General features: G+C 62.8%; 3 protein-coding genes across 9 annotated transcripts; 2 read left to right on the plus strand and 1 right to left on the minus strand.

Moving 5' to 3' along the window:
- Positions 1 to 2: 2 nt before the first annotated feature.
- Positions 3 to 2,602, plus strand: PFN1 (profilin 1; the record flags this gene model as incomplete). The annotated part of the gene is made up of 3 exons (XM_025863898.1): positions 3 to 47; positions 1,461 to 1,653; positions 2,246 to 2,602. Coding segments are annotated over 3 exons (336 nt in total), but the record flags the coding sequence as incomplete, so codon positions are not given.
- A 479-nt stretch (positions 2,603 to 3,081) lies between these two features.
- On the minus strand, positions 3,082 to 7,797 carry RNF167 (ring finger protein 167). 7 transcript variants are annotated; one of them, XM_025864434.2, is made up of 10 exons: positions 7,671 to 7,797; positions 6,886 to 7,387; positions 6,724 to 6,804; positions 5,361 to 5,486; positions 5,164 to 5,251; positions 4,881 to 4,971; positions 4,560 to 4,665; positions 4,308 to 4,401; positions 3,620 to 3,889; positions 3,082 to 3,537 (listed from the first exon to the last, which is right to left on the minus strand). In XM_025864434.2, exons 2-10 carry the CDS (start codon positions 6,967 to 6,969, stop codon positions 3,245 to 3,247), a joined length of 1,233 nt encoding a protein of 410 aa, XP_025720219.1. In that variant the 5' UTR covers positions 6,970 to 7,387; positions 7,671 to 7,797; the 3' UTR covers positions 3,082 to 3,244. The 7 variants fall into 7 exon arrangements, with proteins under 7 accessions (XP_025720219.1, XP_025720223.1, XP_073737671.1 ...); XM_025864438.2 differs by having other exon boundaries at positions 3,620 to 3,700; positions 7,671 to 7,796; XM_073881570.1 differs by lacking the exon at positions 7,671 to 7,797 and adding an exon at positions 7,524 to 7,651.
- A 44-nt stretch (positions 7,798 to 7,841) lies between these two features.
- Positions 7,842 to 10,696, plus strand: SLC25A11 (solute carrier family 25 member 11). Its single transcript, XM_025864440.2, has 8 exons — positions 7,842 to 8,086; positions 8,758 to 8,910; positions 9,007 to 9,213; positions 9,389 to 9,479; positions 9,556 to 9,646; positions 9,726 to 9,825; positions 9,906 to 9,957; positions 10,072 to 10,696. The coding sequence occupies exons 1-8, from the start codon at positions 7,992 to 7,994 to the stop codon at positions 10,225 to 10,227; spliced, it is 945 nt and encodes a 314-aa protein (XP_025720225.1). The 5' UTR covers positions 7,842 to 7,991; the 3' UTR covers positions 10,228 to 10,696.
- The last annotated feature ends 357 nt before the right edge of the window (positions 10,697 to 11,053 follow it).

Consider the following 11,053-nt stretch of genomic DNA (forward strand, 5'->3'; position numbering starts at 1 on the left):
CCTCCGTCTGGGCCGCCGTCCCCGGGAAAACCTTCGTCAACATCACGGTAGTGCGAGGCCCGCGCGCCCCGGGGCACCGGCCGGCGCGGACGCGGAGAGGGAGGGACTCGGGTGGGGGCGGGCGCGGTCCGGGGAGGGCGGCGAGGGGCCGCGACCGGGTCCTCGCCCCTGGAGGCGGCGCGGATGGCGGCCGCACGTGAGCGGGCCCCCCGCTGCGCCCGAGACCCCGCGCCCCGGGGCGGCGGCGCCCAGCCCTCCCGCCGCCCCGCTCCCCGCGACGGGGCGTTACATCCGGGGCACAGGGCGGGGAGGGGCGCGCCGCCCGGTGCGGAGGCCCACTTCCGCCTCGTCCAGGGCGGGGCGGGCACGCGCGGCGGGCTCGGCCGGGCACGGACACCCGGCGGGCGCGGGGGGACCCCCGGCCCCGCTTCCGGCGGCCGGCTCGCGCCCCGCCACCATTGTTCCTGCTCCCGGCTGCGGGAGGCAGCCTCGGCCGGCCGGGGTCCCCCGCCCTCCCGGCTCCGTTAGAGAGGGCGAGGCCGCCCCACGCCCCCCCCCCCCCCCGGGTCGGCACGCCGTGCGCCCCGCATTCCTGGGAGGCCCGTCCCGGAAGTCCCCTCGCCCTCCCTTCCCGCCATCCGGCGGGGCCCGGAGCGGGGGAACTTTGTGAGAAGTTGCAGGGCAGCGCGAGTGAAGGCATGAGGGATGACCGCCGCTGTCCCCATCACCACCTCCCCGGTCCGCACTGCCCGGAAGTGGGGAGGGGGAGCGGAAGTTCGGGAGGGGGGGAAGGGGATTTCCGGGCGGGAGGGGACCGGATGTGGGGGTTTGGGGTGTTCGGGGGAGGGGGAGAGAGGTTCCCTGGGGTGGCTGGACCTGAGAGCTGGGTGGCCGGCTCTGGCCCCGCGCCCCCTTCCCAAGTTTGCCAACTTCCCCGGAAAGCCCCCGGGGATCCGCTTCATCCTCTCGGGGCACAGCTACCTGGACTTGGACCCGAAGTCACTCGGAGACCCAGGCGTCCGGGCCCCTAACAACTCCTGCAGAACCTTTGACCAAATAAGGGCAAAGTTGCTTCTCCTGCTTCGCCCGCCCCCTCCCTTCCCCTCTTCGCTTCTGCTTTTCCTGAAGGAGAGTGGTGTGCATCCAAAGGCTCCCCATTCCAGGCCACGCCACTCTCCTCCCTGGCTTTTGGCTCCCTTTATTTCTTGGGTTTGCTTTAACTAATAAATGAGACCGAAGTGTCCCGAGGAACGTGTAGTCTCTTTCTACGACCATTTTCTCGGTTGGAGGACCGTGATCTTGTGCCCAGGCTTTCAGCAAGCTTCTCAGATCCCATAGATGTGCCGAAGCGCAGGACCTACACCCCTTCTGGGGGGAGGTGTGGAGGGCAGGTGGGTCCTTGAAGCGGGCGGGAACCTCGGTGTGCTGACTCGGATGGCTGCTCTCCCTTCCCTTTCCAGCCAGCTGAGGTTGGTGTCCTGGTTGGCAAAGACCGGTCAACTTTTTTCGTGAACGGGCTGACACTTGGGGGCCAGAAATGTTCTGTTATCCGGGACTCACTGCTGCACGATGGGGAATTTACCATGGATCTTCGTACCAAGAGCACCGGGGGAGCCCCCACCTTCAACATCGCTGTCACCATGACTGCCAAGAGTGAGTTTCCGACTCTGCACCTTCTCTCCAGCTCCGAGACCCCTCGTGTACCTCCCATTAGTCTTCGGGGTTCTTTTTCTGCCTGGTTCCCCGGTACGAAGGGGCTCACACCAGCCTGCTGAACGCTGGGACTCTGGATAGTTCCTGCAGTTCTCAGTTCCTTCTCTTGTAACATAAAGATGAACTGTATTACCTCTTAAGTTCCTTCCTGCCCCTGAGCCTTTTCAGAGGGGAAACCCTATTTTTCTTGGGAGAGGTAGATGGGTGGTCAGAAGTTGGCACTGAGCTGTGTTTTGAACTCTTTTGTTAAAACATGGCAGGCTCCACCAGGGTTATTTCTAGCCTGAATCCCAGTCACCGGTCTGCCAGCCTTTGGGCCCTGAATTTTAGCATAGCCCCCTCCAGCTGGAAGCTTGATTTCCCCCTCTTGAAAAGCCCTATTGTTTCAGAGTGACTGACAGCCTGCCTGTGTGGGGGGGGGGGGGGGGGGGAGGGGGGGGGGGTTTCCCCCCCCCGGGGCTGGACAGCTGCTCAACAGCTGGTAGGGGGAATTGTGACACCTGGGTCCTAGCCTGCTCTCTCTCTCCTCCAGCGCTAGTCCTGCTGATGGGCAAAGAAGGTGTCCACGGTGGTATAATCAACAAGAAATGCTATGAAATGGCCTCCCACCTGCGGCGTTCCCAGTACTGACCTCGTCCGTCCCTCCCCACCACTCCCCACGGCTTTTGCACCCCTCTCCTTCCCAGACACACACATAACACCATTTTTATTTTTTGGGCCATTACCCCACACCCGTTATTGCTGCCAAAACCACATGGGCTGGGGGCTGGGGCTGGATGGACAGACACCTCCCCCTACCCAAACCCCTCCTGTGTGTGGTTGGAAAACTTTTTTTGGGGGGTTTTTTGTTTTTTTTTGTTTTTCTGAATAAAAAAGATTCTACTAACAAGGTGCTGTGTGGTTTGGCCTGGGCGTCAGGAAGGACGGTCCCCGACACCAGCCCCCTTATGTTAGCCTTGGGTTAGAAGAGGGTTGAGGGCAGTACAGAGTCTCGGAATTGGAGCTTCCGCAGTCCTGCCTTGGGGTAAGCACCTGCCTGAGGCCCACCTGGCCCGGCGGCCCAGCCCTCCCCCAGTGGCATTCCCAGCCCTAGGTCCTCAGGTGCTCGCGGAGTTGGTAGATAATGGAAGAGTCTTTCAGACCAGAGAATGGGCCCAGGCCTGCGGGCAAGGCAGGGCCGGGTGAGTCATGGCTGTGTGGGTGGGGCTCCCCCCTCTGAGTCACAGTGAACGCCTGCCGGGTTTGTCCCCATGGCTACAGGTGATTCTCCCCCAGCACTCCCCTGCCCCTTTATGGCAAAAAAAAAAAGGGGGTCAGTTCTCCAAAAGGGTAAGGAGTTCACCTCTGTGAGAATGACCTCACCCTTCCTTAGTTCGCAAAAACAATTTTATTAACCCAGTAGGTGAGGACCCAGTCCCTTTCCGCCCCCAGCCCCCTCAAGAGGGATGGAGGAAGGGAGACCCCGGGGGCAGCAATGTCCCCCATCCCTCCACACACAAGACTGGGGGGCGCGGGGGGGGGGAAGGGACCATCAGACCAGGAGCGCAGCCGAAGGGGAGGGGGGTGACGGTGGGGGGTCCGTTGGAGACCCCGGGAGGACAAGAGGGGTTGGAGCCAGGGAGCCAAAGGAGGTGGGAAGCGTGGGACTGGAGCCCAGAAGAGGGGTCCGCTCTGTGGCAGGCTGGTCCCCTGGACCCCCGTCGTCATCACCCTCTTGCCCCTGAGCTTCGTCCTCCCCCGGACCCCGGTGGACAGGCTGCTTGCAGATGGGACAGGTCTTCCGGGTCTGGGTGAGCCAGGGGTCCACGCAGCGGCTGTGGTAGGCTGCGAGAGGCAGGAGGTGAGGCACCGGGCGCCCGCAGGGGCGGGGAGGCTGGGGACGGGGGCCAGGAGGGGAGGGCCTCACCGTGAGCACAGGGCAGCACCCGCAGCTTGTCCCCATCCTCATACTCGTCCAGGCAGATGGCACACACGTCATACTGGTCTCCTGGCGCAGGAAGACAGGCCTTGCACCGAGCCGCCCTGGCCCAAGGCCCCCAGGGGCTCTGGGAGCCGTGGAGCCGAGCCCTGCCACTTACCCTCCCTGGCTTTGCGGAGCCAGGAGAAGCACTGGCAACGGGCAGGGTGAGGCCAGAGGAGGACATGAAGAATCTGGGGTCAGGAGGGAAGTGGGTTTCTGGCGGGGAGGTGTAAGCGTGAGGAGACAGCGCGAGGGGCGGAAGTGGGGGGCAGGGCTTCTGCCGTAGCCTTAAATGGGCACTGGAGGCCCCAGGGCCTAGAGACCCAACCCCCCCTTACCTGTTTCTTCCTTCCCACACCAACTCCTCCCGACTCCTTCCACCTCTCTGCTCTTTTACCACCCTTGGGGGCAAGCTCAGTCCTCCCTCTCTGCCCTCAGCTCTTGGGTTCAACCATCTGTGCTTTCTGCCCCCCACTTCCTGTCCCGACCGCACCGTCGTGCGTAAGGGTAAAGAGAAGGAAAGCTGGCATCCCAGGCTGACACCCGCCATCTCTGCCCCTTGTCTCCTGAGCGCCACTTCCGCAGCACCAGGTGAGCTGTGGGAAAGGCCCCCGTCTCTCCCCAGGCCCCTCACCCTTCTGATAGTCATGTGTAGGAATCTGTTTTAGTTGTTCTTTGGTCAGTCGATTCCGCTGGAGCCGCTTCCGGTGCTGGACACAACGGACTACCTGGCGAAAGGGGGCGCGGTCGGATCCGAGTTAGGGAACAAAGCCGGGCAAATCCAGTACGACCCCCCCGGCCCCCCGACCCTCCAACCTCCCACGCACGGACCCAGTCTGGCTTGAAAGACTCCAGCTCTTCCCATCACCCTCCCTGAGCTACTCACCATCACTGCTCCCATGGCCAGAACCAGCAGGCCCACGATGCCCGTGAAGGGGATGAGGTAATACCCCAGAGGGAAGCTATTGTCTGGGACCAGAAGCACCCGAGCCCTGGGAAAAGGAAGACCAGAATCAGAGGAACGGGAGAGACAAAGGGACGGAGTAACTGGTGCTGGACGAGGCCCACGGACAGGGAAGGAGGTGGGAGGAAAGTCTCGAGGCAGAGTGAGAAGGACCTAAGGCTGCATGGCCAGGGCACGGAGGCGTGGGCTCCAGGCTGGCATGGAAGGACTGAAGGCAGAGTGGGAAGGAGGGACGTGTCCTACCCCTTCTCGTAGACAAAGAGGGCACGCAGGTACTCGGAGCTCCTCTCCCCAATAAACACAGACGGGATCCAGATCTGCTGCTGGATTTCCTCTGCAGGGAGCAGTGCATGACGCTGCAGACCCAACCCTCCACTCCGCTCCCTCGTTAACCCTGGCACTTGGCTTTTGCTCCATCCCACCCCAAGGACTAACCTGTTTTCCCCAAGGTCTCAGCCACCGCCCGCCCGCCCCGGTCTGTCTGAACTCTACCGAAACCCAGCTTGTCCAGGTGCCCCAACCTTACCGCTGTTCCACACCATGTTCAGAAGCTCGTTGGAGTTCACGTTGTGGACCACAGCTGCGCCATACCCTGCCTTCTGAGCATTTAGGACCTAGGGGGACAAGGCAGGGGATAAGGGGCCATCGTGGCCCTTGCCTCCCTTCGTTCCGGGTGCCTTTTGTCACCCTCAGCTTCCCAGCCCCCACTCCACATTCAGCAACCTTGAGGTCAAAGTTGCAGTCGAATCTTCGAAGCAGTGCAATAAAGACTGACCCGTTGACCCGGGCTGGGGGTGGAGGGGCAATGGGGCTGCAGGCATTGGCCGGGTGAGCCTCCACAAGGAAGCCCTGGGGAAGAGAAGCAAACAACAGTTGGATTTCACCTCCTTAGGTTCTGCTCCCCACAGGGTCCCACCAAGCATACTGGCGGCCCCATGCTGCACACACTCTGCCCCTCGCTTCCTCACCCCTGAGCATCCCACCCCAGTCAGAAGTCCACCTCCTGAAGAGGCGAGGACATCGAACCACCACCCTTGGCCAGACCTCCCATCATCCCTCTCCCTGTCCCAGATAAGCCTACACCCCACACTCCAAGCTAATTCAAATTCTCCTGCCTTCCGGTTTCCCAGATCATAAACCAACTAACTCTCCGCCCAGCCGTGTCACTCCCTCTCAAGCTCGTGTCCCATCCCCATCTCCAGCACTCCAGCACACCGCCACAAAACGTACTCCCCGCTGTTGAGAAAATGGCAAGAGGCCCCAAATGGGGTCACTGGTGCTAAGCCCCAGAGCACCAAACCAAGACTTACCCCCTAACTGAATTAGCTCCAGCCTCCCCCAGGAACGGGACTGTAAACCAGTCCATCCGGAATTAGCCGGTCAGACCTCGCGAGGTCACCTGCCCCACAGACCCCTGCCCGCCCCTGAAGAGAGCCGATCTTGCCACCATCGCTCTAGCCGCTAGCATAACTTACTTGTCCTGCCACCTCGTGCCTACCAAAGTTTCTCATTTCCGTACAGCTCTTCGAAGCTCCTTTCTATCTGCTACATGGGATGCTTCCCGATTCATGAACTGTTGACTAAAGCCAATAAGACCTTGAAAATCCCCACACTTACATTACCGTTCACCACGTTCAATGACCCAGCCCCCCACCTAACGAACAGCTACGCTGACACCCACGGCCCACTGAGCGCCTGCCAGACGGCAGTCTTCGCGACGAAGCCCTCCAAAACTGCTTATGTAACCTGACTCTGGCAATAACCCTGAGGAGACTCCTCTCGTCCCATGGTCCCATGGTCCCGGAAAGCAAACTCAGCTGCAGAGAGCGAATTAACTCGCGCGACGTCGTAAGACCCCGCTGGTAAGCGGCCCTTCGCCCCGCAGTCTCCTTCCAGCGCCGCTCCAGAGGGCCCCGAGTTGTGCCAGCAGGAGACCTTACGTCTTCTCCCTCCGGATTCCGAATCCCGCCCTCCACGTGCTCCCGCGCGTGGTTCCTAACCTGCCTCCAGCTTCACGCAAGGGGCGAGGCTCCTCAACCCCCCCCCCCCCCCCCCCCCCAGGAGAGGGGACAAAAAAGGAAGGCACCTGCAGCCCCTCCTGGCTCAGGGCGGCTCCAAAGAGCGCGGGCAGGTCTGCGAAGTCCATGCTGGTATTGTGGTCCGAGGTCTGCGGACGAGAGAGCCCGTGTCCCCCGGCGCCGGCAGCCCCGCCCTCCCGCGCCCTTCCCCCGCCCGCCCCTCGACTCACCGCTCGGATGAGCCCCCGCGCGGGGGACGCTCCCCACAGCACGGCGGCCACCACCACGGGAAGCGGGAAGGCCGCGGGGTGCATGGCCGCGGGCGGCGAGAGGCCGAGGAGGCCACGTCCCGGCAGCAGGAGCAGAAGCGGGGTTCTGCGCCCTCTCCGCCCCTCCTCCAGGCCCCCAGGGGTCCAACCACCCCCAGGCCCCACTTCCCAGCTACATGGGGGCGCGGGGGAGGAACCCCGAGTCCGGGAGCGGGGCACCCCGCCCGGTTAGTGGAGCGGGCAGAGACGCACTAAATGTATCCTTCTCGGGTACAGGGACAAAACCGGGAGCGGGGACCGAGGCAAGCACAGGTGACAGAAAACTTCTGGGAGGGTGGGGGCGTTCGGGGAGGCGGGACTTCCGGGCAGGTGAGCTGTCTTCCTCACTGCGGGGAAGGGGCTTCCGGGAAGGAAAGGCAAGCCGCCTCCAGCATTGGGCGCTCAAGAGGAAGGACTTCCGGTCCTAAAAGGCCCGTTCAAAGAAAGCTTAGAGGCGGAGGGCGTGCCTGTGCAGATGCAGCGAGCGCCGAAGCCCCAGAAAACGATCCGGCCGTTCCCCCTCTCGTGCCCGGGATCTTGGAGCTGCCCGATTTGCAAACCTCTTCCCTCTCTCTGACCGCCGCCGCGGCTGCGGGACCTTCAGGTCTCGCGAGAGCCCTCCCCACACTTTCCCTCCCACCCGCCGAAGGCTTGCTGCGCCTATCGCGAGAGAACCGGCCCCCATTTCCCCCCAGCCCCCGGCTCACTCCGTCTCGCGAGATCTCCTGACACCCTCTTCATTTTCCCGCGAGTCCAATTCGGCGAAAAGTGCGTCTAAGCTATGGCTTCCTCAGCCAGCCACACCCCTTCCCGCACCCCCACGCGGAGCCCCGCCTCCGGCTCCGCCTTCCTCCCGGCCGCCTTTGCGCCGCGCGCCTGCGTCTGCGCCGGCTTCCAGCTGGGGCTGGCCGCGAGAGCCGGAGGGGCGTGCGCGCGCGCCCTCGGCCCTGTTGCGCGCGCGGTGTCACCTTGGGCGCGAGTGGGGCCGCGCGCGCACAGGACCCGGAGCCGAGGGCCACCGAGCGGCGATGGCGGCCACGGCGAGTCCCGGGGCCGGCGGGATGGACGCGAAGCCCCGCACGTCCCCGAAGTCCGTCAAGTTCCTGTTTGGAGGCCTGGCCGGGTAAGCTCAGGCCCCAGGGTTGGGAAGGGAGGAGGAAGGGACGGGTGCAGGGAACCGAGCCGGCACGGGGTCAGCGCGGTCCCAGGCGTATTGCCGAGGTCCTTGATGGGCTGCCAGGACCTTTTCACCCATTGCGGGGCCCCTGCTGGGCTGCGTGCAGGCCCGTTGCTCAGCTCTCCCGGGTCGTGTAGGGTTCCAGGTCCTTGTATGGCTCCTGTCGGGCTGCGTGAAGTCCCAGGTCACGAATGCCCACCTCTCTCTGGGGTGGACTGCAGGCAGTTCTGGATCACTGCTTGACCCCCTGGGAGCTGCATGGAGCACTTTCGTTGCACGGCCCCCCGCGGGACCACTGGACTTTTAAGACCCATGGCTCTTGGCCCAGGCGGACACTTACACACGTTAGCCACTAGCCTCCTGAACACTTAATTGTACATTCTTTTTTTTTTTTTTTTTTTAAGCAATCTCTACTCCCAAGGTGGGGCTTGAACTCACAGTCCTGAGATCAGGAGTTGCATGCTCTATCGACTGAGCCAGCCAGGTGCTGGCTTGAACACTTAATTAATCATGGGGCAGGCCTGGCACTTTGTGACCCCTCGTTGCCAGGTTCCAGTGGGCACTGATAGGTAGTCAAGGGACACTCGACCCTGGATTCTGCTTCTGTCTTCTTCCAGGATGGGAGCTACAGTGTTTGTGCAGCCGCTGGATCTGGTGAAGAACCGGATGCAGCTGAGTGGGGAAGGAGCCAAGACGCGAGAGTACAAAACCAGCTTCCATGCCCTCACCAGCATCCTGAGGGCAGAAGGGCTGAGGGGCATTTACACCGGGTACTGCAGCCACTGGATGCGGTGCGGGGGTGGGGGTCGGGGATGGGTTGGCAGCTCCAGACCCTGGCCTGATGCACAGACTCCTTCGCTCCCCAGGCTGTCGGCTGGCCTGCTGCGCCAGGCCACCTACACCACCACCCGCCTTGGCATCTACACGGTGCTGTTTGAGCGCCTGACCGGGGCTGACGGTACACCCCCTGGCTTTCTGCTGAAGGCCCTGATTGGCATGACTGCAGGTGCGACTGGGGCCTTTGTGGGAACGCCAGCTGAGGTGGTTCTTATCCGCATGACCGCCGATGGCCGGTGAGTTCCAGGTCTGAGCCTGCCCCAGCTCTGTTCCCTGGGATCTAGAATCCGAGGACTACTTATCCCTGGTCTGGAGCAGAGCATTAACGTCCGTGTTCTGGCCCCCCTTTCTTTGCTCCTGTGGGGCAGAGTGGTCTATCCTGAGCTTGGCCTCTCCCCGCCTTCCCACCAGGCTTCCCCCTGACCAGCGCCGTGGCTACAAAAACGTGTTTAATGCCCTGATTCGAATCGCCCGGGAGGAAGGGGTCCCCACACTGTGGAGGGTGAGTGAAGGGGCTGGAGACCTTGGGGGCTTGTAGGGGCGGGTCGTGGCCGTCCCTGACAGCACCCCCCCCACAGGGCTGCATCCCCACCATGGCTCGCGCTGTCGTTGTCAACGCGGCCCAGCTCGCCTCCTACTCCCAATCCAAGCAGTTCTTACTGGACTCAGGTGAGCCCCGGAACGGGGACCCCCGGCCGGGCCCGGGCCAACTCCGCGCTGACCGCCGTCTCTGCTTCGCCTCCCCCAGGCTACTTCTCTGACAACATCCTGTGCCACTTCTGCGCCAGCATGATCAGCGGCCTGGTCACCACCGCTGCCTCCATGCCGGTGGACATCGTCAAGACGCGGTGAGCGTGCGGGCTGGGGCCCAGGGACGTGTGGGAGGGCCCGCTTTGTGTCTCTCACGCCCCTGCCTCCTCTCCTGCAGGATTCAGAACATGAGGATGGTTGACGGGAAGCCGGAATACAAGAACGGGCTGGTGAGGAAGTGGGGCTGGAGGAGGGGATGCTCTGGGAGTGCAGGGAGGGCGGTGGGGAAGCTGGACATGGCCCTGGAAGCCAGGTCCTACCCTGGCGCCCTGCCTCCTGTTTAGGATGTGCTGGTGAAGGTTGTCCGCTACGAGGGCTTCTTCAGCTTGTGGAAGGGCTTCACACCGTACTATGCCCGCCTGGGCCCCCACACCGTCCTCACCTTCATCTTCTTGGAGCAGATGAACAAGGCTTACAAGCGTCTCTTTCTCAGTGGCTGAGGCAGGCGAGGGGCCCGGGGCCAGGGTGCCAGGGCTCCCCCTTACCCGTTGCTCCCACAGTCAGTGTGCCCCCGGGGGCCTGGACTCTGCTGCCCTGGGCCCTTCTATTTATTTCCCCTCCACGGTGTGGTTCCCTCCTCTGCGGTAAAGGACTCTGGTCTGTCCTGCCCCTGCGCCACCTTGCCCTCCTTGTTCTGATCCTCACGATCTCTCTGCCCTCGGCTGTGTCTCGGCTGGGGGGTGGGGGCAGTGGCTGGGAAACTGCCTGAAGCTCTCCGGCCTCCTCCGGGGTGTTAGTTTCGGGCATGTAGGACAGTGGAAGGTCCCCCTTCTCAGTGGGTAACCCAAGGCAGGGCTGAGGGCACAGGAGATGGCAGAAGCTGTCAGGATGGCCAAAAGGCCTGCCGCAGGAGGACGTGACCTTCCACCTCACTGAGGACCTGATCAATAAATTGGATTGATGACAGCACCCCCAGATCTGTACAGTTGCAGGGGCGGGAGGGGAGGCAGCTGGACAAGGAAGCAGAGGTCCCGGGAACACAGGAACTGGAGTTTTAAAGAAAAGGTGTTAAAGAAAAGGCGCTTGCCCGTTTTATGCAAACGCTACATCAGTCTGTCTGGGTGCGGTGGCAGCAACCGACAGGTAAGGAAAACTGACATGCACACCCCGCGTGTTGCTTCCCAGCCACTTGCCCAAGAACGTCAGGGGCGTGAGTCATCTCTCGGAATCCCCAGGAAAAGCCTCCGCAGCCTGGTGACTTGGGCAGAAAAGGGGACAGTCTGAGACGGGAAGGCTGAGCCGTGGGGGCAGGTGCCCAGAGCCGGG

Source organism: Callorhinus ursinus, unplaced genomic scaffold (genome assembly GCF_003265705.2).
Source record: "Callorhinus ursinus isolate GAN/ISIS: 27379988/994484 unplaced genomic scaffold, GSC_fseal_2.0 scaffold43, whole genome shotgun sequence".
Taxonomy (NCBI): Eukaryota; Metazoa; Chordata; class Mammalia; order Carnivora; family Otariidae; genus Callorhinus; species Callorhinus ursinus.

Bases quoted from the DNA above. Each gene is read 5' to 3' on its own strand.
- RNF167 (XM_025864434.2), bottom strand. From the start codon at position 6,969: ATGCACCCCGCGGCCTTCCCGCTTCCCGTGGTGGTGGCCGCCGTGCTG. The intron at 6,805-6,885 runs GTGAGTCGAGGG...TCTCGTCCGCAG, and splicing joins CGCGGGGGCTCATCCGAGCG to ACCTCGGACCACAATACCAG. The intron at 3,538-3,619 runs GTGAGGCCCTCC...TGCCTCTCGCAG, and splicing joins GGTGCTGCCCTGTGCTCACG to CCTACCACAGCCGCTGCGTG.
- SLC25A11 (XM_025864440.2), top strand. From the start codon at position 7,992: ATGGCGGCCACGGCGAGTCCCGGGGCCGGCGGGATGGACGCGAAGCCC. The intron at 9,214-9,388 runs GTGAGTTCCAGG...CCTTCCCACCAG, and splicing joins CGCATGACCGCCGATGGCCG to GCTTCCCCCTGACCAGCGCC. The intron at 9,958-10,071 runs GTGAGGAAGTGG...CCTCCTGTTTAG, and splicing joins CGGAATACAAGAACGGGCTG to GATGTGCTGGTGAAGGTTGT.